At 34.1% G+C, this 27338-nt stretch overlaps 1 protein-coding gene and 1 long non-coding RNA gene across 2 annotated transcripts; one reads left to right on the top strand and one right to left on the bottom strand.

Annotated features, from left to right (window-relative positions):
- Nucleotides 1-564: 564 nt before the first annotated feature.
- On the bottom strand, nucleotides 565-2810 carry LOC125659924 (uncharacterized). The gene is made up of 2 exons (XR_007364264.2): nucleotides 2612-2810; nucleotides 565-817 (listed from the first exon to the last, which is right to left on the bottom strand). It is a non-coding gene; the product is annotated as an uncharacterized LOC125659924 (long non-coding RNA).
- A 160-nt stretch (nucleotides 2811-2970) lies between these two features.
- On the top strand, nucleotides 2971-27338 carry LOC125658778 (alkaline ceramidase 3-like). Its single transcript, XM_048890180.2, has 11 exons — nucleotides 2971-3178; nucleotides 5163-5273; nucleotides 10181-10233; nucleotides 12835-12887; nucleotides 15485-15566; nucleotides 15687-15722; nucleotides 20334-20389; nucleotides 22783-22884; nucleotides 24223-24327; nucleotides 24721-24766; nucleotides 26889-27338. Exons 1-11 carry the CDS (start codon nucleotides 3085-3087, stop codon nucleotides 26940-26942), a joined length of 792 nt encoding a protein of 263 aa, XP_048746137.1. The 5' UTR covers nucleotides 2971-3084; the 3' UTR covers nucleotides 26943-27338.

Genomic DNA, 27338 nt, shown 5'->3' with positions numbered 1-27338 from the left:
TCTCTCTGATGGCAGACTTGTATACTGAGGTCAACTGTTTCATTGACGTATTGCTTCTAGTAATTTTTTTCAAATGCTAGGTTGTCAGGTATTTTATTCTTTAAAAAAATTGTTTTATTTTCATTTAAATAAAACACAAAGTTCATGATATTCTTTCAAATTATGTACTTAACCATAGGATCAATTACTTATACATTGTAACTCCTTCATTTGTTATCTATTACACCTAGATAGACAACATGCCTTAGAAATAATGAGTTTGACGGAGTTCACACGATAGATCATCAAGAACACAAGAAACGTCGATACTATTCTCACTTTCTCCATTTCTCTCTACCATCTAGGACTACCGGGGTACCAATTGCCATTACTGAATAAAATTATTTGCAAATACGAACGATTAGAAAGATCCTTTTTTTTTCTCACTCGATTTCTTTCCCTCCCATCAACATAGTACATGTACTTACTTTAAAAGTGCTTGTTAATTAGTAACATGACAACATTGAAAAAAGAGCAATAACGAACACCCCATTAATGATAACTTCAATGACTTATGTACTACTATTTTTTTTTTTTAAAACAGAAGATTTATTTCCACAATCAGCAAACATTCACACATAAAATATATATTGGCTACGAGATCTTTCTGACGTCATGTCGGGATTCTATTGACTACGAGATCCCTCTGACGTCATGTTGGGATTATTGTTTGGCCTCATGCCATCACAGACGATAGAATCCTCCGTGCCGGGCTGAGCGCAACATTCCTTCAGAGCGTCTATAAAACGCTGGCACTTTTCTCTACTGTTCTTGTAGACTAAAAATACACAAAATAAAATTATACCTCATAGGTATACAATCCGCTAACATTCGGCGAAAATTTTCAAAGGGTTGATAAGGGGAGATAACCCTACCATCTTTTTGTTCTCTTCTACCCTCAATTTACTCACTTTTATTCTTTTTCAGGTTCATACAGCCCAGCCTCAAAATTTTCAAGCACTTTAAAGCTCATTTTTCAAGCACGTTTGGATACTGTCATGAAAACAGGAGACTCATGCTCCACATTGCTCACCTGAGTCACCCTGGCCCTGCTGTTTTTCTTCAGCTGAACATTGTGAATTGCTTGAAAGACTTTTTTTTCCAATCTTTATTCCCACCAAAAAATTTGAACCAATAGTGTGACCCCCAATCTAGCCCCAAAGGGTCTCGACATAACCGAACTTGAATTCATACTACTTGGGAATGTCTCAATACCAATTAGGGCTGAAATGATACACACCTTCACTATACATATCGGAATTAATTTGCAAAGTATAGTCTGTACCATCATAATTTATTAAACAAGAGGCCCATGGGCCACATCGCTCACCTGAGTCCCCTTGGTCCATATCAGAAGATTTTCCATATCTATTTGCATGTAAAGCCGTAGTCCCCATTATGGCCCCAAACCTACCCCTAGATTTTTCCTATATATTTGTATGTAAAACTTTGATCCCCATATTGTGGCCCCATCCAACCCCTGGGGACCATGATTTTTAACAATTTAGAATCTGCACTACCTAATAAAGCTTATCTATAAATTTTACCTTTTCTTGATTATCTCCCCTTGGAAGGTGGCCTGGCCCTTTATCTTAACAATTTAGAATTCCCTTTACCTAAGGATGTTTTGTGCCACCTTTGGTTGAAATTGGCCCGGTGGTTTTTGAGAAGAAGTCAAAAATGTTAAAAGTTTACAGACGGACGGACTCCGGGATACGGGTGATCAGAATAGCTCACTTGAGCTTTTAGCTCAGGTGAGCTGAAAACTGAGTTATTATATTTGTGCATTAAGTAATATTTACATTCACTGAATCTTTCCTTTTATGTTTCTTTTGAAATTAACATTGCTTTTATCTGCGACAATGATTGCAGGTTTGTTGCAAACTAGATCAAGCCGGTTTCTTAGTTTCACCTGTTTGTGTAATCATTACCAAATATGGAGTGTCATCAAGGTCAAAGGGTTCATTGGCTGTTCCGTTTAACGTAACGAATGGGTCAACCATATGATATTTTAGAACTTAAATTTAGTTAATATTTCAAAACAATTTAATGCGTAAAAATATATACAGTGTATATGAACAATAAAATTTCTTTCTTTGTTGTTTCATCAGGTGATGAAGGTAGCAATCATTGCAGAAGAAATTTACATAACAAGTTTACGTGGGTTATGATTTTTTCTGTAATGTGCTACCTTTCGGGTCATCACCAATGAAACAACAAAGAAAGCATTTTATTGTTTAAATGAGGACAGAACCAAATCACAAAATTATCGTGAAATAATTGGGTACAAAGTTTTCTCAAAGTAATGTTTGATATTCTTCTTTCATTTTTAACAATTTATGTATCACATCAAATTTTAAGTTTTTCAATTAGTTTCACTTAAAAGTGTCTATCATAAAATTCAGACTCGTATGATTAGTAAAATTAGTCCTTTAATGACTATTCTCTTGAGAGAAGTGGAGAGGCATAACCTACATCAAATTCTCTAATAATATGTCACATGATATATCCACAGGATTCGGCAGATTTATCAATAAACGAGAAATACACAAAACCCTAGCCATGAGCTTACCAACAAAGCAATGTTGAATGTCACATGCTTGCTTTTGACACGGGTCTCTTTTCTTTACTGGCATTGGGTTGTGCCTGTTAAAGCTGTTCAGCTTCTGGCACGTTTTATTTTCATATGGCGTTTATTAAGTTTAAATACCACGTAACATTAAAGATTTAAGAAAATTCGAAATAATGTTTAAACTAATTCATACTATATTAATTCTTGTTTGGAATTTTATTTATCTTTTTTATGATGAAATAGAATCGAAGAAATTGAAAAATATTGTTCTGTTATGATAATGAATATCTATCATTGATAGTCATTATTTCCACCATTTGGTTGAAATAATTACTTCACGACTCATTAAAAGAACAATTGAACTTGATTGAGAAATAACCCGGATAAGCATTGGAGACGACAATATTTTTCAAAACAGAAGAGCACACATTGCGAAAGTGAGTGACAGTGGCTAGATTTGATGTGTGTTTAACATGGCACCTGTGGAGGGAATTTGGGGTCCTCCGACATCTACAATTGATTGGTGTGAAGAAAACTATCACGTCACTCCGTTTATTGCGGAATTCTGTAAGTACGCTTAACATGCATGCATGTGCAGCGTGCACTGTGCATTGCAGCTGCACAAACTTACAACTACTATTACTACTATATTTTATTTCCAATCAAGGACCCTCAAGGAGCAGCATGAAAATACATACAAATAATGTACATATACATTTACAAGTAAAGAAAGAAGTGATTACATAACACATAGTTATATACAAATAGTGTCATATATTGTTCAAAATAAATTTTCCAGTTATATTTAGAATGGATGGCTCTTCAGAACATAGTATGTAAATGAATTTTTGTTCATCATTGAGTTTGGTAAAAATTTTAACTGTTTTTTCTATAGCACCACAAAAAGATTTTCTTTCATCAGCAAACTTTTCACATTTAATCAAAAAATGGATCTCATCACCTAATAAACCGGAGTTGCATTTGTTACATATTCGTTCATTCCTAGTAATACCAGAATATCTACCAACTTCAATCATTAATTTATGAGCTGATATCCGTAACTTACGCATGTTGGGTTCGAATCGTTTGTGTGTAATTAGTGTATTATTAAATGGAAATTTGTTGCTGCATTGTTTTTGATCATATATCAATGCTTAAAATAAAAATATTTTTATTTTTACTTTCATTATTCAGTTTATTTGGGGCGCGGATTCAGTAATTAAATTTGAGAAAATTCCATAAGTGTACTGGTTGGGCATTTATATATTATTTCTTATTACAATATAGATCTACAAGAATTATGATAAATACTTCTAAAGTGATAATGATTTTTTTCATTGTTTCGCATCCCTTTGGGAATTTTTCACTCATATTCAATGATGTTGAGACATCACCAGCTGTAGGTGAAGTACCAAAAATTTAGACATATGTTTAGTGCTCAGGGCCGAAGCAGCGAGGTCTTTGTAAGTGCCAACACCTGTCATCATCATGACATGGGGATTTTTTAAGTTATATCTGAGACTGAGAGACCCGTGATTCATACTTCTAAATTGCCTTGAGTGCCTCAATGTTTGGCAAAGGAGCAGTCACTGCCTATGTGTACATCTTAAATGTGATGTGGTCATGGCCTGGGCTAAAACTCGCATCCTCCGTAGTCCAGTTACAAAACAAACGCTCTACCTTTTAGCTACCATGACAGTTATTAGTGTTCTCAATAAATTTAGATGTAGCAGGTGAATTCAGAAAAAGTAGATGGAGAAATATGTGATGCTAGGGGGGTCCGGGAAAATTTTGAAGATTAGAAAGCTGTAGGAGGCACTTAAATCTAGCATTAAAATCATTTGTAAAATGTCAGCAAAATGTGTCAATTCACATGTAAGTGACTGGTAATGTGTTCAACATTATTGTCGATCGTACATTTTTTGGTACTATTATGCTCCATGTGGAACCTCTTGGTGAAATAAAAAAAGTTCCAAGACTTATGTATTTTAATTGAATTTAATCATGAGATAGCACAGCCTTGTGTTAACTATAGAAAGTAGGTGGCGATTTTACTCAAAGTAGGGGGTGAAAAATCGTCAGGTGCCAGCTCTTATAATGAGAACCCTGAGTTATTAATAGTAATTGTACTCTGACGTTGTGTGCTACTTGTATTAAGAATCATTGATTCATAGTTTATAATTCTTTGTGAGCATTTTATGTAATATTATAGAAATAATATATCAATTGGCATCTCTTCTATTGATTGTTGTAATTATCTATTTTGGATTCTGAATAAGAAATACGATATTCTGTTCAGTAATAAGAATTATAGTAATTGTACATAATGTAGTTACTTGTAAAAAGAATAAAAGATCTGATTGACATGCATTAAAAATTATAAAATGTGTTTCAAAATTAATGGGTTGAAACGAGTGCTGGTATAGGACACAAAATGAAATTATTCAACTTACTTTATATTCGAAATGTATCTACTGTTTATGCCACTATTTTCATTGACAAGATATTGAATTTTCGAGACTTTTAATTATGTTTTATTACTCTTTTGCAGGGAACACGATAAGCAATGTGATTTTCATTATTCCTTCACTGTTGATGTTGGGGATTGGAACTATTGAAGGGCATGAAGAGAGATTTCAGTGGTGCCACTTCTCTGTGTTCAGTAAGAGCTGTTTATATAGAAGTCATCAGATTCATTCATTTTGTAGAAAGTATTGTACTTAGAATGTCATATATTAAGATTTGATTTTGATACATGGCTATTCCATGATGATGGTTTTGAAAATAGTGAATTATTGAATTTGATTATCAGCTGGATAGACAAAGCCTATACTGATAAATGAATAGCAGCTTCAATTATTAATACTTGTAGTTGTGACTCGTGAAATGGCTAAAATCTTTGGTACAAAATCAGATTCATTAAAAAAAAACCAACAACCACACACACACAAAATATCAATACAAAGAAAAAAAACCCCAAAAACCAATGATTGTGATATACAAATACATTTGAGAGCTCACTCGGACTGCATTATGAGCATTTTCAAACTTAATGATGCTGTCTGTTACTTCCTTTTGATATAGATTATAGTATACAGCTTATTATGAATTACCTTTTAGATAACTGTTTATATATTTATAAGTATCTGATCTGACATATATTTTCATGCAGTGGACACATTTTGATGAAAAAGGAACTTTAAATTGTTTATGGTGAACTTTAATCATGTTAATTGTAACACTTTATAAAGCTTTTATCATGCTTATTCTGTGTACATATAATTTATATCACATGCAAAATTAAGACCATAGGCAATATCTATAGAAGATGCATAATACTTAAGAATCATTTATATAATTCACTAAATCATGATCAAATCCAGTGGTGACAAACGTTTGTGTGATGTCCTAGTGTACGTGTGTATATATACATGTATGTCATTTAAAAAAAAAAATTAATTTATGGTAGGTGTCTGCTAAAAAAAACAAAGAAAGAAAAGAACTAGCAAAGAAATACAAGTAGAGTATACAATAAAACATGGAAAATATTTGTCACTTTGTTGGTGGTCTTTAGTAAATCAATACTTTAATGTTATTAGAAAAGTTGGCTATAGTACAGAAAAGCTATTAATTTTACACACAGTCGGGATGTTCGTTGTGGAGCAATTTACATGAGTGGATCAAAGGATCTGATTTTAATCAGATTGGTGTCAGTACTCCGGTATTTCATTTAATATTAAGAAACGAATTTCATTTTTAAAAATACATGAAGTTATGAATTGTGACATTTCACATCTGCATATTTCATGAAGTGCATTAGCTTAGAACATGAAGCGCTGCAGTTCATACTCTTGTGTATTTTCAAAAATGAATTTTATTTCTTTTATTTAAATTTTTTTTTCATTTTCATGACCGGTGAAATAGACCTACCATATTTTTCAAGATCCACTGTTCACAACTTCATTGTATTTATGAGGAAATGGCTGTGCAGGCTGTCATTACGATTATTAGTAAAGATACCAAATGACAAAGGTCTAAAACATTGGAAATGTGCTTGGATCATACATTGTGCAATGTGTGTGGCCTGTGGAACTCTGCTGGCTTTCAGCAAACTTTAAGTATATTGATTCAGCAACACATTTAATTTATGTTTGCTTTATCAAGTTTAGCTGATTCAGATGTTAGCTATATTTAAATGACAATGAAATGCAAACAATTCTTGGCTGAAATGGCCTTCTATTCAGGTTGGGTGATTGTTTCTTTATCAATATTTGATTTTTCTGACTTTAAAGTTGGTAGCATGCATACACTTGTACTAAGTCTGTAAAGTACCTGATATTGACCCCGGGATAATCTGAATTTCAAAATCATTATACAATACTTGACTAAAGATTTGTCTATTCATGCATACATTATTTACAACTATTTGGCTGAAAGTGTTCTTTAACACATGTATGAAGATGATAATTGGATCTAGACTAGACTATGTGTTGCCTTCTGCAATCAGAATTGTCTAATGCATAAAAATGATCTCCAATCAGTCTGACTAATTGTTTAATACACGTAACATGAAAATTTGAGTCCATGGTCGGATATTAATACAACGCAACCCATAGTAACTTGTCAATATTGTGAACGCTTCAATTTTGAGCAATTCAAGCATACCATCATTATTATTCTGAGCCTATCTTGTATTCAGAGTGTTAATTTCTCCACAAAGAAAGTCCCTTGGTGTAAGTTTGACAGTGTTTACATGTATATAGACATAGTGTCCCATACCAGTACATGTGTCCGGAGTACATTGATGAATAAGTCATACTTTTATGCCCACTGTGGTCAGGGAATCTACTAACCATTTACTTAATGTATCATCTTGTCAGTCATACCAATGTTAAATCTTAATCCCAATTCAGACAAATTGAGATACGTACATTTCATCACTGCAAATAGCATGAATTGAATACTTGCAATCATAATTGTTTTGTTGCATGTTTCAACCCTGCAGGCAAGGGGAAAATAAGTTTGTGAGGCTATCTTCTCAAGGGGGTAAGGATGAGGTCACAATATGGGATCAAAGGGTTACATGTGGTCATATATTCAAGGATATCTTCAAAAATCTTCTCAAGAACAACAGGTGTATATTGATATGCAAGCATCCTAAGGTAGTGATTAGAAGATTTAAATTTGTTCAAACTATGACCCCTGGGGTAGGGTTGGGCCACAATAAGGGATCAGATTAAAGTTTTACATGCAGAGTAGGAAAAATCTTTAAAATCTTTCTAAAAAAAAACAACAGGGTCGTGATTAGTCCTATTGAAATGCAAATATCACCAGTTAGTGCATGCAGATATATATTTTTTTTTAATTGTGCATGATCACTGCATGGACATGCTGGAAGTAGGATGGGGTCACAGTTGGTGGTAAAAGTATTACTTAGGAATATATCTTAAACTAGGGAAAGATCTTTAAAGATCTTCATCTTAAGAACAGCAGAACCATAATTAGTCATATCAACATGATCAATATATAAATAAGCATCTTCTGGTAGTTAATAAATTCGTTCAATTCAGAGGCCCTTGGGTTATGGCAGGGCCACAACTAAGATTATTATCCTTCAGAATAATACAGTCAATTTCATTGGTCGAGGGCTGGTCACGTGGAGGGAGACAAATTGTGATGTCTCCCTCACGCGCAGGGTGATAACTGTTGTCTCCCTTTAGAAGATAAATTTTAATGGCACAAGCGAGAAAGCGATCGTTAATCAATAACTTCAGTGTTAACAGTAACGGTCACAAATAACAATTGAGAAGAAAAATATTCCCATTCGAATGCAATTTTGCATTTCACTTGATGTTTACGTTTTTGTTTTGAAATAAGTTACGAAATGTTTACATTTGACGTTATATTTTTACGTCATTCTACTGTGACGTCAAAATTGAAAGCTTTCTCTCGTTTAACTTTCTCTAACCTCGGTGTTTTTGCTTTACATCTAATAAATGTATGACAATCACATTGAGTGTAAAACAAAATAGTGCATGTAGTTGAGGGTAACATTGGTTTCACCACTCGAAAACTATTGAACAGTTATAAGAATTTTCTGCAGAGAAAGTTACGAATTTGTTGACGTTTTAGATAAAAAATAAAGAAAGGAGAAGAAGTATGGTACAAGTCAATAAATGTGTGATAGTTTTTTTTAACGTTCAGATTCTTCAGGATAATAAAACTATTATGGACTGTTTAGCAGGGAGACATCACAAATTATCAGGTCTGAGTAGGGTTATCACCCTCGGCGCACAGGTGCCCTCGGATGATAACCCTACCAAGACCCGATAATTTGTGATGTCTCCCTGCTAACCAGTCCATAATTGTATAATATGTCAAAGTTATGTATGGAATATAATCAATATACATGTATATAGGTACCTGTATCTACATATAGTATGATCTTAGAATGTTATGCAATTTCTAAGACTAGAAGTTCAAATTAAACAAATGTAATGATTATCACGTACAGCATCATTGCATTGATTTGCACCTAAGGATAACTCATGAAAACACAGGTGCTTATTTCTGATGGAGTCTTTTATTTCTACTGTTTATATATATATATATATCATTATCGTTATATTGGCCCCCCTACAGAACTTTTAAAAAAGCGTAATTTGTATAAAGATTAGGTAAAAAATCTTTTGATGAAAGAAAACAGGGCCAATATGACTCAGATGAGCATCATGGCCTTGTGGGTCTCTTGTACTTGATTATGTTTGATTAGTCAATTAGATGTATTTGTATAGTTATTGAACCTTTGTATTACCAATGCATTAAACTGTCAGAGTGTGCAAATTAAGAACTAGGTTTTAGGGTCTGTTGGGGGTAAAAAAAAAAAAAAGCCCCATTTCCAATGCTAAAAAGAAGGTATTTCCCCCAAGTTTTGCTCTAAAATTCTCAAACAATGAAAACAAATCAAAGCAGGATAGCCTTTAATATTGTTCATAAATCTCTTTCACAGGTTACATTAAATTGTAATGAATTACAATTTTTGATTAAAAATTGTAAAGTAAACCCTATAATTTTATGGCCTCTGCTAGGTAAGCTTTGGTCAAATTGAAAATCCGAAGGAGTCCAATTATACCTAAATACACTGGTTTGAGATTTTTCCCTACTTCAGAAGTTCTTGTATGAACCGTCTTCCCAAATTTCAAGCAAATGTCACTATTTCCACCCCCTTTGGAAAGGCCCTTAAATAGATTTTAAGACGTAGAAATAATTATTGTGGCAGAGGCAGAAATTGTATCTATATTCATGTCATGATGACATATTTTGTTATAATACCCAATGACATTTTATACATGCCTGACTTAAATTTCACTTCATTGTAAGCAGAATTTCGAAATTCATTATAAGATATTTTTTTGACTTTGTGGTATCAATTTAATCAAAGGAATTTAAAAAGGAAAATTAGACATTTATTTCCCGACTTTCCATCGATAGTATGAAATGAATAATCTGCCACATGCAGTTAGAAATGCTAAATATTACATATCTTAATGTTTCTCTCTCTTTTTCCAGCTGTGGGGTTTGGTTCCTGGTGCTTTCATATGACATTATTATACAGTATGCAGGTATGTCAAATTATTATACAGTATGTATGTATGTCAAATTATTATACAGTATGTAGGTATACAGTATGTATGTATGTCAAATTATTATACGATATACAAGCATGTCAAATTATTATATATATAGTATGCAAGCATGTAAAATTATTATACAGTATGCAGGTAAAATTTTCAAGAGCCCATGCAGTTTGGGACACAATGTAACCTTTTTAGCTCACCTGAGGCAAAGGCTCAAGTGAGCTTTTCTGATCAAAATTTGTCCGTTGTCTGTCGGCGTTGTAAACTTTTCACATTTTCATCTTAGATCTTCTCCAGAACCACCGGGTCAATTTCAACCAAGCTTGGCCAAAAGCATCCTTGGATAAAGGGCTTTCAAGTTTGTTCAAATAAAGAGCCATGCCCCTTTCAAAGGGGAGATAATCACAAAAATGCAAATTTAGGGTAGGATAATATAAAAATCTTCTTAAGAACTACGTGGCCAGAGGAGCTCACATTTACATAAAAGCTTCCTGACATAGTACACAGATTCAAGTTTGTTAAAATCATGGCCCCAAGGGGTAGGTTGGGGCCACAAAGTTTTACATAGAAATATATAGGGGAAATCTTCAAGAACCAATATGCCAGAAGAGCTGAGATTTACATAAAAGCTTCCTGACAAAGTGCAGATTCAAGTTTGTTAAAATCATGGCCCCTGGGGGTTGGTTGGGGCCACAATAGGGGATCAAAGTTTTTCATAGCAATGAATAGGGAAAATCTTTAAAAATCTTCTTCTCAAGAACCAATGAGCTAGAAGAGCTAAGATTTACATGAAAGCTTCCTGACAAAGTGCAAATTTAAGTTTGTTCAAATCATGGCCTCCAGGAGTAGGTTGGGGTCACAATAGGGGATCAAAGTTTTACATGGGAATAAATAGAGAAAATCTTTAAAAATCTTCTCAAGAACCAATGGGCCAGAAGAGCTGGCATTTACATGAAAGCTTTCTGACATAGTGCAGATTCAAGTTTGTAAATATCATGGCCTCCAGGGGTAGGTTGGAGCCACAGCAGGAACTAAGGTTTTACTTGCAAATATATATGGGAAGTCTTCAGATAAGGGCCAAGGTGACTCAGGTGAGCGATTTGGCCCATGGGCCTCTTGTTTATCATTAAGAGTTTCCAAGCGAAATTGGGAATATAACATTATATTATCTTAGAGATTATCACCATACTTTTTAAGCTTCATTTTGTTCCTATTTATCTTACACTCATAATTATTTTTTAAGTTTATATGTATTCTACTTCTTTCAATCTGTGTTTATTTTACTAATATCTGTCTGTATGTATGTTATATGCAGAACCATATTGAAAACTAGTGTTATCGCTAAATATGTAATCCTGGATAAATAAAGGCTTTATTATTATTATCATTATTATTATATTAAATTTGCATTTATTTCTTAATCCTTTAATGAAATGCATTAGGAAGTTTTTAATGATATTTGCTTATAAATACAAAGAGCTTTAGGGTGAAACAAAAATTGCAAAATTTTGCCAAATTTCAAACTTTTTCTCTACAGCCGCACATCTTTGACAATGGTGATCAAGTAATTGGGCTACCATATTTCATATACATGTGTTTTACCTCTGACTACACATTTCTTTGACACCAAATTTTTTTTTACCATGTGACCTTGACCTGTTGTCACTAGGGGCTTAGTCTTTCACAAACATCTTGTTTACTGTAGTATTGATAAGTGCATTTCATTTCAGGTTTATTGATGCTGAAAATAGTGATGTACCGATTATCGACGACTTTCGATTGTCGGTCGTTATAATTGAAATGATGTGAATAATCGATTGCCAGTTTGAAAATCGAAAATTGCCGACGTCTGTATTTTTTTTTAATGATACTAATATTCCTGCCGCGACTTAGTCTGGTCCCCGCCCCCGCCACTCATTGATCATTCGTTATTGGGGTTCCCAATAACGAATGATCAATGAGTGGAGGGGGCGGGGACCAGACTACTGAATCATTCGATAAATTTGAATATTGTTTTAATGTCCCTCTTGAGAATCTTTCACTCATATGGAGACATCACCATTGCCGGTGAAGGGCTGCAAAATTTAGGCCTATGCTCGGCGCTTAAAGTCTTTGAGCAGGGAGGGATCTTTATCGAGCCACACCTGCTGTGACACGGCCCGGGTCTCTGATTTTGCCTCTTACATCAAGCAAGGGGTGTTCAGGCTCTATTTTATACCGGATCCCATAACAACAACAAAAGTCAAGAGATCTATCCCTATCCTGGGAAAACAAAATCGAAAGTATGGGATTATTAACTTCAAATTTCTAATGATTTTAGACGTCTCCATATGAGTGAAAAATTCTCGGGAGAGACGTTAAACAAGATACAATCAATCAATCTTATGATTTTAAAAATAAAGTAAATTTAATATATCTATGCCATAAATTTGAAATGAATAGAATTCGATTATTTTTCGATTAATCAATCGTAAAGGTGCATCCGATTAATCCTATCATCAATTAATTTTTTTTTCCCGATTGCCCATCACTAGCTGAAAATTATTGTATATTTGCTTATGTGATCAATTTGATTTGATTTGACAGCTTTTAGATGAGTTACCCATGATTTATGGAGCAGCATTTCATCTGTATTCAGAGTAAGTATCGTGTAGTATATTATTCTCAGTTTGAGTATGAAAGACTATTTTGTAAAAAAAAAAAAAAAAAAAAAAAAAAAAAAAAAAAAAAAATCCTATGGATTTGTGCGTGCAAGAAATCCTATCCTCAATTCTGATGAGGATAGTAAATTTACATGTTGCTTGCAGTCAAAATGAATGGGGAACTGAGGGCCCTTTTCAGTCCCAGATACAGATAGAATTTTATGATAGATCTGGTTCGAAATTCCCTGTATTAGAACAAAAAATATCATCCCTGTCCTGGTTTAATTTTCTAGTAGCTTTGCTAATTATTATTATTTCTGGTCTCCATTTCTATAATACACCCATCAAAGATGGTACATATTATGGTATATATGGCGTTGCCCGTCTGTCTGTTTGGACTTTGTAGGCAGAATACAAAATGAACTGTATAAGCACCAGGATCTAACAGCTTGGTACATTTGATCACCATGATGAGAGGAAGATGCCTATTTTTCAAGGTCAATGTTGTAGTATCAGTTGATAGGGAAACCTTTTAGGCCTGTTAAACTTGGTACACATACTCCTCATGCCTCATGGATGACACCTTTTGTTCTTCGATGTCAGAGGTCAAAAGTCAAGGTCGTAGTATCACTTAGTAGCAAAACTTTGTAGGCAGGATAAAGACCAAATTGTAAGGTCTAAGGATCTCAAGGTCAAAGTCCAAGTTTGTATTACTGAGTAGAAAAACCTTGTTTTCAATACGGATACATATATTGCCCTGAAATTTAGTCACAAGCTTTCTCTCAGAGGAATATAAGTTCAGTTTGCATTTCTGTTGAATTGGTGCACCAAATGACCTACTTTAGGGGTAAAACTAGGTCAAACAGTTTTCAAGATTATTTTTCATTATGAACACAGATATTGCCCTGAAATTTTGTCACTACCTCCCTCTCAAAGAAATACATGATCAGTTCACATTTCAATTTGATTGGTGCCCCATGACCTACTTCAGGGCTAAAAGTACAATGTAGGTCAAATAGTTTTCTGGACTTTTTTTCATTATGTACAGTGTGTACATACAGATATTGCCCTGAAGGTCTAACGGGTGTATGCTGTACTGTTTGTGGTACTCCTGTTAAGATTATTGTCAGCATGGCAAACGTCAAAATCACAGTCCCTTACAACTTTCCCATTTGAATGGTGAACGCATAGTGAGTGAATACTGAACGCATGGTGAGTGAATACTGAACGCATGTTGAGTGAATGGTGAACACATGGTGAGTGAACGGTGAACACATGGTGAGTGAACGGTGAACACATGGTGCACGAATGCAGAGCAAATGGTGTGTGAATGCTGAACACTGAATAGTGAGCAAATATTGTTTTATTATATTGCTAAATGCATGCAAGTTGACATCTTTTTAAACTTGATTATCCTGATTATTGCTAAGCTATCTTTTCAACTTATTTTGTAGGCTTACTTGATAAAGATCCATACTTTTGCTTGATTTTATGGTCAAAGGGCATATTTTGAATATATTGCTATCATGTTACACACACAGATTCTCAAAATTAGTAAATATAACAAAATAAAATCAGTATATGCACCCAGGGGTGCATGAGCCGAGTTGCATGGGATACATTGTAAAGCCAGGAATGATGTGGCATATTTATAATTGTGAAGAACTAATTTCAGTTTTAAACTTTTCGAGTTACTGTCCAGAAACCATATTTGTCTGAAGTTTTCAATCTATATTCGGTCACTGTGACTTTGACCTTTGTTCTCCAAAATCAATAGGGGCCTTGCTTTGCTGGTATCCAACAATATATACAAGTTTCATTTGATTCAAATTAAAAGATTTCGAGTTATCCTCCGAAAACCAAATTTTTTTGGAATTTTAAATCTATTTTCGGTCACTGTGACCTTGACCTTTGACCTATTTTCTCCAAAATCAATAGGGGTCTTCCTTACCTGGTACATAACAATATCATTAAGTATCATTTGATTCGGATTTAAACTTTTGGAGTTATCATCTGGAAACCAAATTTTTCTGAAATTTTCATTCTATATTCGGTCACTGTGACCTTGACCTTTGACCTTTTTTCTCCAAAATCAATAGGGGTCTTCCTTACCTGGTACCCAACAATATATCAAAGTTTCATTTGATTCAGATTTAAACTTTCGGAGTTGTCATCCGGAAACCAAATTTTTCTGAAATCTTCGTTCTATTTTCGGTCACTGTGACCTTGACCTTTGACCTTTTTTCTCCAAAATCAATAGGGGTCTTCCTTACCTGGTACCCAACAATATATCAAAGTTTCATTTGATTAGATTGTAAACTTTTTGAGTTTTCATCCGGAAACCAATTTTTGACGCCCGCCCGCCTCACCAAACCAATAGCCGAGTTCAACTTCGTTGCAACTCGGATAATAAATTCATGAAAATGTCCCATCCCTAGGGATTATTGGACATTGGGAACAACTGATAATGCTTTTCCCTGCACTATTTGTCACTAGATAAACATTGAAATAATTGTTGATGATCATAATTCTGAATTTCTTGTTTAGCTAAATTTCTACATACTTTCAGAGATTATATATTTATATTTGTACAGTATAGAAGTTACTAGTCCACTGAACCACAAAAATCGTCCATTACAAATCGGTCTGGCCATTTATTGTGCTGTTGTCACAGCTGTGAGTATAAAATAAAATTCAGTAGTATTCGTTTAAATATTAAGTCTATATATTGGTTGAATTTGTAATTCGAGTCTCATAATTTCAAGGAATTAAAAGTAACATTTCTTTGATTTTCAGTTTTACCTGTTCAGCAAACATGTGATATTTTTTCAGGTGAGTTAAGCTGGATGCAAGATTTTACATTATAGTATCAATGATAAATATATCAGTACATGTGTAAATCAGTGGTGTTTATTGCTCAATACTATAACGGGGTAGGGGTTCTAACCCCAAGGCAGGGCCAAACTTACTATATAGTGTTTATGTGTAAAACATCTTTTAGTGTTATTGATAATAAATTGAAACTATATGGATATTTAGAAAGAGCAGGTAGTCCTTTACCAAAAATTGTAAATTTGATGATCCCAGGGGTAGGGGTTTTGATATCAGGCTGGTGCCGAAATGGTCGATTATTAATTGTGTAAACAATAGAAATTTTAACTTCTTCTTGATAACTATTATTCTAATTATGTTCCCCAAACAAAGTTTGGGAACATATTGTTTTTACTCTGTTTCTTATTAAGGTCTTCCGTCTCCTGCGGAAGACCTTACTATTATTGTTCGCGTTCTTCTTCTTCATTATTATTATTATTTTTATTATTATTATTATTATTATTATTATTATTTTCCTTGGTAGTACACGCGTTTTTCTCAGCCATTTCTCGATCGATTTTCACGAAATTTTCAGGAAAGATGTCTTTTGGTGACGAGACTTTGCTTGCAAAATTTCGTGCTTGACGTCACTTCCGGTCAGGAGTTATCTCTCTTTTAGTGACTTTTTGAAGGGCCTTGTTGTCCACACATCTCCTCCGTTAGTTTTGAAGCTAGAGTCTTGAAATTTCTACACAAGATAGAGTAAACATTTTAGAAGATTTGTGGGGGATTCGATTTTACCGGAGGCGATTTGCTTAAAGGCTCGCCTGGACCTGAAAAAATGGATGCCAAAATTTTTCGCCCATTTCGGCAATTTTTGACCTTTGATCTCCAATATCTTTTTTCTTGCAAATATTTTGTTAAGACATGTAGAACAAAAGTTGTGCACATTTACAAGATCTTTTCGAAAATATCAAGATTTAGGGGCTAGCCCCTTCAATTAGGGATCTAGAAGGGCTCAAAGTCTAGATCAAATATCTCAAAAATCGTTCATATTTTGGTATAAGTCAAAGAACAAAAAATGTTCATCTCAACTATCCAAATCTATTCAGATAAAAATTTAGGTCATATGTTACGTAATAAGGGATTTTAAGGGCCAAAACCATAAATTTTTTACCCCTTGTATCTCGAAAACGACAAATATTTTGAAAAGCAATAAAGAACAAAAGTTGTTCAGAATGATGATCTGAACAATATGCATATTTCGTTTTTACCCTATGTGGCCCCGTTAGGGAGCTACAGTTTGGCCCCTAAAAATTACTTCTAGAAATAACTCGAGAACGGTAAAGAATTTCTAAATACTTGTTGAACAAAAAATGTTTGAAATGTCATGACCTTTCTTACGATATCAAGCAAAAGGGGCTGACCCTTTAAATTAGGGGCCCAGAAGGGTCCAAAGGTTTATGAGAATATCTCAGAAACTATTAATATTTTGTAATAAGTCATTGAAGCGGAAATGTTCATCTAAACGAGCTTGTTCTTATCAAATCAAAAAGTAGGTCATATGTTACGTAATAAGGGATTTTAAGGGCCAAAATCATAAATAATTGACGCCTCATATCTTGAAAACGACAAATATTTTGAAAAGCATTATTGAACAAAAGTTGTTCAGAATGATAATCTAAACAATATGTACATTTCGTTTTTTCCCTATGTGGCCCCGTTAGGGAGCTACAGTTTGGCCCCTAAATATTTCTTGTACAGATAACTCGAGAACGGTAAAGAATTTCTAAATACTTGTTGAGCAAAAAATGTTTAAAATGACAAGGCCTTTCTTACGATATCAAGCAAAACGGGCTGGCCCTTTAAATTAGGGGTTCAGAAGGGTCCAAATGTTTTTGAGAATATCTCAGAAACTATTAATATTTTATAATAAGTTGTAGAAGCGGAAATGTTCATCTCAACGAGCTTGATCTTATCAAATCAAAAAGTAGGTCATATGTTACGTAATTAGAGATTTTAAGGGCCAAAATCGTAAATATTTGACGCCTCATATCTTTAAAACGACATATTTTTTGAAAAGCATTATTCAACAAAAGTTGTTCAATGTGTCATAACCTATCGATCAATATCAAAAAATGGGTCTGTGGGCCTCATGGCTCGCCTGTAGAGTCGATTTTTGTCGATATCAGTCGATTTCAAAAACTTGTAACTGGTAAATATTTTGTAAGGACATATTGAACAAAAGTTGTTCAGTTTATCGAGATCTATCGATTGATATCAAGAAATAGGCCTATGGTCCTAATGGCTCGCCTGTAGAGTCGATTTTTTGTCGATATCGGTCGATCTCAATAACTTTTTACAGGTAAATATTTTGTAAAGACATTTAGAACTAAAGTTGTTGAGTCTATAGAGGGCTAACAAATGACATCAAGAAATAGGCCCGAGGGCCTTATGGCTCGCCTGGAGAGTCGAATTTCAAACGAATTTCACCGCAACTTTGCTTCAGAAGCTTATGATATGAAAAATTGATTATATCTAAAGTGTCTTAAAGTCGGAAACTAAATTGGGACTCATTTGTCTTTTTTTTTTTTTTTTAACTCCGAGTGCATCAACAAATCGGACGGAAGACCTACTCGTTGCTCGCAACGAGATCGTGTCTAGTTATTATTATTATTATTATTCTTTTTCTCCGGTACTTTTTTGTCCGGTAGTGTTCTCAGAAACTACAAAAGGGATCGATATGAAACTTTCCAGGATGATAGTATAGCGTTTGTAGATGTGCATGGTGATAGTCATTTTGTCTGCACATGCATGCACGCGCGTGCACGTGCACTGCAATTTTGGTACAAAAATTGGAAAATCAGAATATTAAGGGGATCAATATGAAACCTAAATAGGATGGTAGTATATCATTTGTAGATATGAAAAATGATAGTAATTTTGACTGCACGCGCACGCATGCGCGTGCACATGCATTACAAAATTTGTACTCCAACTTTGGAATCAGTCTAACTTTTTTGTTGTTCATTGAAATGGCTTGATATTCATATCATAGGTAGATATTGAGACCCTTAACTGATCTGCATGGTCAAAATTATCAATTTGCACGCGCATGCACGTGCGCTTCATTTTGATTGGATAGTACTAAAACGTTTGTAACTATCTTATTTATGAAGCGAATGAGATGATATTCACAGCATACGTAGACAATATGTGTATCAATATATTGGTGTAACAAAAAAATGCCAACGCACACGCGCATGCGCGTGCAACGTTTTTCAAATGTTCGATTTTTAAAGGACGATAACGTTTTTGTTTTTCATCAAATTCTATTGATATTAGGGTTTTAGATGTGTCTTGGTACTCCTTACAATTTGCTGTGGTTAGAATTACTGCTCAGCACGTGCATGCACGTGTGCTGAATTCTGATTGGACGATTTTAAAATAGCTATAACTTCCTTATATTTGGTGGAAACATTATGAAATTCATACTGTGGGTATATGATACAAATGCCTGTTGAACGACATCAACAAAAATTCTGAATCATACACGCGTGCGCGTGTATGCACGTGCAACACTTTCTTTCATTTCTTGGTACTGAAATGACCATATTAAACGTACTACATGTAATTAAAGGCTAAAATAAAATGATTTTTTGCTATAGATTCACAAGAACATCACATTTTATTTGGGGGAGGTTTGGGGAACATATGTAACGGTCCCCGTTACAATTAGAACTAGTTCTTTTTAAATTTGGTATGAAACATCTTTGGAACAAGGGGGACATAAATTGTAAATTTTAGGAATCCTGCACTCCTAGGGCCTTAGAGGCGGGGCAAGAACTGCCCAAAATTGACCAATTTCCAAAAATCTTCTCTAGGACCAGACATGCAGTAAAACTAGTAAATGCATAATTATTTAGAGCAGGAATGCCTCTATCAAATTTGTAAATTTCAAAATCCCTGGGGTAGGGGTTCTGACCCCAGGGTGGGGCCAAACTTAGAAATATAGTGTTTATGTATAAGTTTGCTGATACTGTATGAAATCTAAATGCATACTTAGGAATAGCAGAAAAGGATGTACAAAAAAAATGGTGAATTTCACAACCCAGGGTTTTGATTCTAGGATGGGCTCTAATTAGTCATATATTTTAATGTAAATACACTTGTTGTATTATGTAAAGCCTCTCATCAGACTGAGTGTATCCACTTTTGAGGGCAGTGATGTTTTAAGAACACATCTTGTTCTCTACGATTGCTAAATATTAGAAATTAGCTTAGTTATTCAAAACAGGAAATTTTTTCTTGATTTCATAGCCCATGGAAGTAGTGATACTTTTTCATTAGTACTCCGGTGACCGATAAGGCCTGTGGGCCTCTTGTGTCACTTTACATAGTATTGAAAGTTACCAAGAAGTTGTGGCATAATTAATTTGACTCTTGCTTGAATAGATTTTCTAGCACCTTATTGAATTAGAAATGTAAACAGTATAATATAGAGTCTATATTTCTGAAACTTTCTATGAGTGTTTAGTAGCATTAAACATTCTATGGCTGTATGTATGACATTAGACTTTTTTTCTCAGGTATCCTATGACTGTATTTATGATATTAGACTTTTTTTCTCAGGCATCCTATGGTATTTTGGTAACCCTTATGGTTCTGTCCAGTGTCCGCTTGATGTTGTGAGTATGATTTACAATTTCAGAACCTGCTTTCATATCATAATTACATGTTAAGAACATTCATGAGAGATTGATATTTCAAAAGAGAATTGGGCGTGATTCAAATCTGTACAACTCTCTACCGGTACATGTTACCAGTCACAGTAACTGGACGTGATTTAAATCTGTACGACTCTATATGTTGTTACCAGTCACAGTAACTGGACGTGATTTAAATCTATTCGACTCTCTACATGTTGTTACCAGTCGCAGTAACTGGGCGTGATTAAATCTGTATCACTTTCTACATGTTGTTACCAGTCACAGTAACTGGGCGTGATTAAATCTGTATCACTCTCTACATGTTGTTACCAGTCACAGTAACTGGACGTGATTTAAATCTATATGACTCTACATGTTGTTACCAGTCGCAGTAACTGGGCGTGATTAAATCTGTATCACTTTCTACATGTTGTTACCAGTCGCAGTAACTGGGCGTGATTAAATCTGTATCACTCTCTACATGTTGTTACCAGTCACAGTAACTGGACGTGATTTAAATCTATATGACTCTACATGTTGTTACCAGTCGCAGTAACTGGGCGTGATTAAATCTGTATCACTTTCTACATGTTGTTACCAGTCGCAGTAACTGGGCGTGATTAAATCTGTATCACTCTCTACATGTTGTTACCAGTCACAGTAACTGGGCGTGATTAAATCTGTATCACTTTCTACATGTTGTTACCAGTCCTAATGGTCATGGAGGTTGTGCTTCACGACCGGGCCTTCAGGTTCGATTCTTGATCTGGACACCATGTCAATTAAACCTGATTATGTTTAACATAGGTCGTTTCTTTACCAAGTGGCCAGTATTAGAAGTGAAAGTCGTTAAAAGTGAAGTCGCTACTGCGACGGGTAACAACATGTGCAGAGAAATACAAATCATACCTAATTCTCTTTTCCATTATGGATGTTATCTTTGAAACGGAGATTGCATATCATGGTAGGCACTGGCACGTGAAAGAACCATCACTGCTCTAACTAAAAGTGTTAGGCATAGGTCAAATTTTGTGGCATTTCAAATAAAGCTATAATAGTGATGTCTCTACACAAGTGAAAAATTCTGTAATAGATGTATAACATCATAAAAACAAGTGCAATCATTATGATTGCTTTCATGTTTATTAATAGTGCTTCCAAGGACGGGGTTTGAACTAGCCACAAATGATATTTTAAGTATGAAAGTCTCATAATTACATCCATTTTCTTTAGGCCTGTAAGAAGCAATTTCAAAATGTGATTAGGGTTATTAAATGTAAAGTCTCAAGATTTGTTCTTCACCAATTTATTTTATGTGAATTCTGTAACATCAGAACATGCACCTACAATTTATTTTACCCAGTAAACGAATACGTGTAGTTTTAACATTTAGATCATCCAATTGAAAAGTGATTTCATTTATGAACTAATTAGTGAAAGAGGAAGAGGAGGAGAGGGTACCATTCCCATAGGCCTGTTCTGATCTACATGTGCTTGCTTGAAGAATAATGTACAATATACATGTAATTACAATGCACAGATTTAATTGTCTATTCCAGACATGTTCGGCTCAGATAAAATACCGTATAGCGTTTTTTCCCGTGGGGTGATAAATTTGACTTATTTCAGCAGTTAGATAGCTTTCCGCCAAAATTTTACTTGCCAAATTATAATGCACCCCATTGCAACTTCAGTATTTGCAAGAGAGATAATTCTTTCTTATCCGCCAAAATTTATACCACTAAAATTATTAGCATACCGTTGAGCCAGCAAATTGCCAAATTTTTAACCCGTGAAAAAAAACCCAATGCTTTTACAGTATACAGATTAGATACATGTAACATTCGAAATACAGAATGTTTGTTTTGAATGTAACCCAAAGTTTGGTGCTGAATTATGTACAGTTTACACATTTTGGATTGTGCAACGTCCAGATATTTAAACAAGTTCGCTATGCAACATCCAGATTTATAATTTAGATAAGTTCACGATACAACGTCCGGATTAGACGAGTTCACCGTCTCTGTTTCTTCTTTTCCATATTGATGTATCAATATTTCCGTTTAACATTCTGTTGTACAACTAAAAATATAAACCAGGTTAAACTTTAATCTCTATATATTGACCTACTTTTACATGAGTTATGGACCTATGAAATTCCACTTTCCATTTTGAGTGAAATTTGCTGTTTAATAACTTTCTGATGAAGAACTATTGATCAAAATTGACTGTCTTTATTGTTGATCCACTTACTTTTACAAGAGTTATTACCCTTAGTACAACATGATTTTCTATAGTTTGGGAGCAGACAGGTGACATTGTTTTAGTAATACTGTTAGAATATTTGTGATAGCCGTTATTGTTTGTTTCAGGTATTATGAACACAACACACTGTTATATACGGTTGGATTTATCACCTACATGGGTGGTTTTATTCTCTGGAACTTAGATCAGCATTTTTGTGGGAATCTTCAGTAAGTAACACTTTCCATGATGGGTCATGTCTACGGTGTTACGCAGTAAAACAAGCCAAGTACTTGGGATTCATTATAAATGTAACTTGTTTTATCCAGTGAATTCACGATATGTTTTAGACTTCAGGGAGTAAAAATCTCTGTAATATGCATAAATTCATTAAGCATGTATGCTGTAACCATGTTTTTCTGTACTCCGTACAAAGTTTTGGAGGTAAATAAGATTCACTATGTCTGTCAAGTCTTTGTTGTCTATCAATCAGTCCATTAAACTATGTAATGGAGAGACAATTATTAATAAACACACATCACAAAGACCACTTATGACCATACATTTACTCTTGTCTTCACCCTTGACAGATTTAGCTTAAATTGTGTGCCCTAGGTAAATCTAATTTTATTTGATATTTCATATACAGGGCATTGATTTCGTAAATGGACAGGTAAAAGTGTTTTTTTATAAAGCATCCTGAAAAACATTTTAGGAGAAATGCTTTATTGTAGGCAATATGCTTTTTAAGTTTTCTTTTGATTTGGTTATAAGCCGTGCAATATGAGCTGTAATCAGCGACAATTTGTTGTAAGTGCAAATTTAAGTAATTTACACCCGTTTACTTGATCAAGAAAATGGCATGGAAGATGAAATAATTTTACTCCCTGCAAAATAGCTGTTTAGAAAGAAAATAATTACTTATCTATCTTGCAGTTATTGACGTTGAAACAAACATCGGGGAAAATGAGCACAAAAGTCTAAATTGACTGACTTGGCATGGAAAAGGAGGAGGCAAATTTAAATTTACATTCAGTATAACATTTACTTTGGGGATCAGTACTCTATATAATTCATAAACATTTTGTGCAGGCATAAGATACAAAAATGGATTTCCTCTGATTCTACTATCAGTATCAATTTGTTTGCCAATCGGCAATCCTCGAATGGTTCCGCTATGTTTCACACAGTGTGAGAGGTACGAGCTTAATGTAAAGAGGTCCAAGTGATTTGTTTCCAGCATCTCGCACTTGCTTCCTTGACAATCAGCTATCTTCTTCACATTCGCCGAAAGGTAATGAGTGATGGCAAATTCAAATAAACGGACACCACAGGGTTGCATTTGGCAAGTTTATGCTAATTGTATGTGGTTTAAGGTATTAATTGTAACCGTTAGATAACGTCATCCCAATGAACATAGAAAAATAAATAGCATAAAACCTGCATTAAAAAAGTGCCCCTGAATACAGCTCATATTGGTTTCATTTGTTATATCCTTGTTGGTGTATCCATTTAATATATATGTTAATTAATCTGCTGACCTCAGTTTATTTATTTCTGTCTTGCAGATTGATAAGAAGAGAGTATGTAGGAGCATTAGCTCCAGTATTCCAGCTTCACGCTTGGTGGCACATCTTGGCCGGAACAGGCACCTACCTCTCTGTATTGTTCAGGTAAACAGCTTCCCTCTCGCTTTTCACATTACATGTAGATGTTTGTAGTTTTACAGAATACAGAACATATTGTTTCATCATTGATCACTACTGAGTGTTTTTTTTGAAAGAATTTACCCACTCATGAAAATTTTGAACATTTAACATGCTTACAGATGTGAAATATGCTCATGCAATTAATTTTTTCATCTTTTTTCCATATAGGGATTTTTCTTGATAAAAAAACATTATTCACTATAATCATGCAAATTTTTTAACTCGGTTAATGTATTTGTAATCTTCATTTTAGATATATAGATTCTGCTATTAGAAGTTACTATATTTCATTATAAGTTATACATATATCACATTATACAAAATATTGTGTGATAAACAATGCAATAACTGTTGTAGTGCTCACACAAGATATCTGTACCTTGGGATGAAACCAGAAATCAAGGTATGACATATCTTATAGTCAGTTTTAATGAGTTAAAAGTTTCTATTTATAGTCAGTTTAAATGATGAAACCAGAAATCAAGGTATAACATATCTTGTAGTCAGTTTAAATGGTTGATTTCTAGTTATAGTCGGCTTAAATGAGTTAATAAAATAAGGAATGTTGATGTGATTTTCTGATAAGATGTGTGGTAGTGGGTTTGTAGTACAGCTATGTTGTAGTCAGTTTCTGATATATAATTGGTTTTAATATCAGGGTGTGTCATTGTTGGGTTCTAATAACGTGCCGTTGTCAGTTTCTGATATCAGTGTGTCAGTTAAGTTTCTAATAAGGCATGTAGAAGTCAGTGTCTATTATAATTTTGTTATCATATTAAAGTTAATTAAACCATGTTAATTGTTGTGCAAGTTACATATATACCAGTGTTAAGGTTCAGATAAGAATTCAAATCTAGTTAAAATTAAATATTATTAGGTGCTCGAACATTGAAAATATCTCATGTCTTGCAATTTCAGTACATATATTTGCTCAAGTAAACTTTTGTGTACATTAACATCATAAAATCTTTCACCTTTTGAACTTCCTCTCTAGAATCATTAGGTCAATTTTAACCAAACTTTGCACGAAGAAGTCGTAGGTGAAGGGGGATCAAAGTAACGACTAGTACATTTACATGTATGTATGGTTAGGTTTAACTGGTATATCTTACAGATTTTTTAAGCAAACTCTGCTTTGATAAAGAGTGTAATACTATGCATCAAACTCAGGGACTCAGACTTTAGGGTGGGGCCAACTATTCATATAGTATTCAGACCCTAGGGTGGGACCAAATATTCATATAATATTTGGACCGTAGGGTGGGGCCAAACATTCATATGATATTCAGACTCAAGGGTGGAGCCAAATATTTATATAGTATTAATCACTGAATCCTTAAGAATCTTCTGATGATGCTGTCCACAAAAATTGTAGATACCAGTGCTCCTGAAGGCAGGAGAACAGGATCAAGTTGAGGAAGGGGGGTTTAAAATTAGTGGTCAAAATTTGTTTTCTTTTGTTTAGCTGACATTTAGCATGTTTAGAGGAAGTGTGTGTATATAACTATACAAATTTTAGGTTTCATAGCCCCATGCAGAAGCAAATGTTCAGGGTATGGTGGTAGGGCTAAAATGAGTGATAGTTTCTAATTAAAGTGTGGCCCAAGTTTTGTTGTATAAATATAAAGGTGTTTTTTTTTAAAGGTATAACAGGGAAAAATCAAGCAATTTTGACTTTAGTTCTTTGTTTACTTTTGTTTTGCTAATAAATGCATATTTAGAAACAATACAAATCTGTCCATGAAAATTGTAAATTTCATACCCTGGGAAAAAGAAGTTCTTGCTGGAGGGGGACAAAATTATTTTAATGCTTTATATCCTGTTTAGGTAACTTGAGTGAGGTATGAATGTTATAAATGATGGACCTGGTGTCTAGATTTGTAGCTAGTTGTCATTTTTTGTTTCAAGGAAAAGTATTTCCTGACTGCAGTATCATGTTCCTTGGACATGCACTAATTTTATAGCATGCATCTAAAATGAGAGTTGTCTCCCTTGAAAAAAGTATACTCATTTGACACAAGACTGATAAAAAAGGGGAATTTTACCTGTTCAAGTGCATTGTTAAGTTAGCATTACATGTATATACATTTTGTTGCAATTAATCCTTATACAGAAATTCAGGATATAGCATGCACAAGAGTTGTGAACTTCTGAAATAGGAATGTAGACATTGTTGATGTGAACACACATACCCACATCTCCAGATTAGTCAACTTCAGATTCAAAATGCACTCAATACTTTCATGTAATATGATGAATTAAGGAGGATTTCAAGTACAACTTCTGGTTATGTTGCCAAGGTGAAAAATATTTCTTTTAAGTTGATATGGTTGGCAAGGTAATTTGAAGTAAATTTTGTTCCAGATAAGTGATTTTTCCCCCATATCTTGGAGAATAGCTTGATTATGCATTCTTTTTAAAGGATATAAATCCAATGTCAGGGTTTCTTATTTGATATACAGAAGATCTATTCTTGTTTTCTGTTTGCACTATGTAGCTTCATATGAGTTACCTCTTGTTTGTAGTTTTGGTATAAATTCTGGCCATACCTGAGACTCCGAAAGCAGAAAAAGAAGTAGATTTTGACACATCCAGGGTTCTCTGCAGGTATCCAGATCAATCTGGCCAATCCAGGGTCCTCTGCAGATGTCCAGCTGATTCCTTCCTTTTCACTCCTGCATACATACACCATATTTATTTTTGTATACTGTGTGCCATCCAAAGCATCTTTTTTTTTTTTTAAAAGATGAATGTACTCTAAGTTAATAGCCTTATTTAGTGCATTAGTTAAAGTTGTGATTGTATAAATTAACCTTTGATTGCTACAGAATCACTTTCTTTGTGAGGACAAATTTTCTTTCTTTGTTTTGTTTGGTAGAAATAATCATATCAGTAACATCTTGATCTCTTGGTTGAAGAGAATTCATTCTTTATTTAATGGGTATGCCAAACACAGATCCAGTGATGGAACTGCC

Source organism: Ostrea edulis, chromosome 9 (assembly GCF_947568905.1).
Source record: "Ostrea edulis chromosome 9, xbOstEdul1.1, whole genome shotgun sequence".
NCBI classification, from domain to species: Eukaryota; Metazoa; Mollusca; class Bivalvia; order Ostreida; family Ostreidae; genus Ostrea; species Ostrea edulis.
Note: the sequence above shows the minus strand (reverse complement) of the source record. Positions and strands in the feature narration are given on the sequence as shown.

What these genes read in the sequence shown, in the direction of transcription:
- LOC125658778 (XM_048890180.2), top strand. Translation starts at nt 3,085, where the DNA reads ATGGCACCTGTGGAGGGAATTTGGGGTCCTCCGACATCTACAATTGAT. An exon ending in GCATTTCATCTGTATTCAGA is followed by an intron (nt 12,888 to 15,484) that starts GTAAGTATCGTG and finishes ATATTTGTACAG; the next exon opens with TATAGAAGTTACTAGTCCAC. An exon ending in CATTTTTGTGGGAATCTTCA is followed by an intron (nt 22,885 to 24,222) that starts GTAAGTAACACT and finishes TCTGTCTTGCAG; the next exon opens with ATTGATAAGAAGAGAGTATG.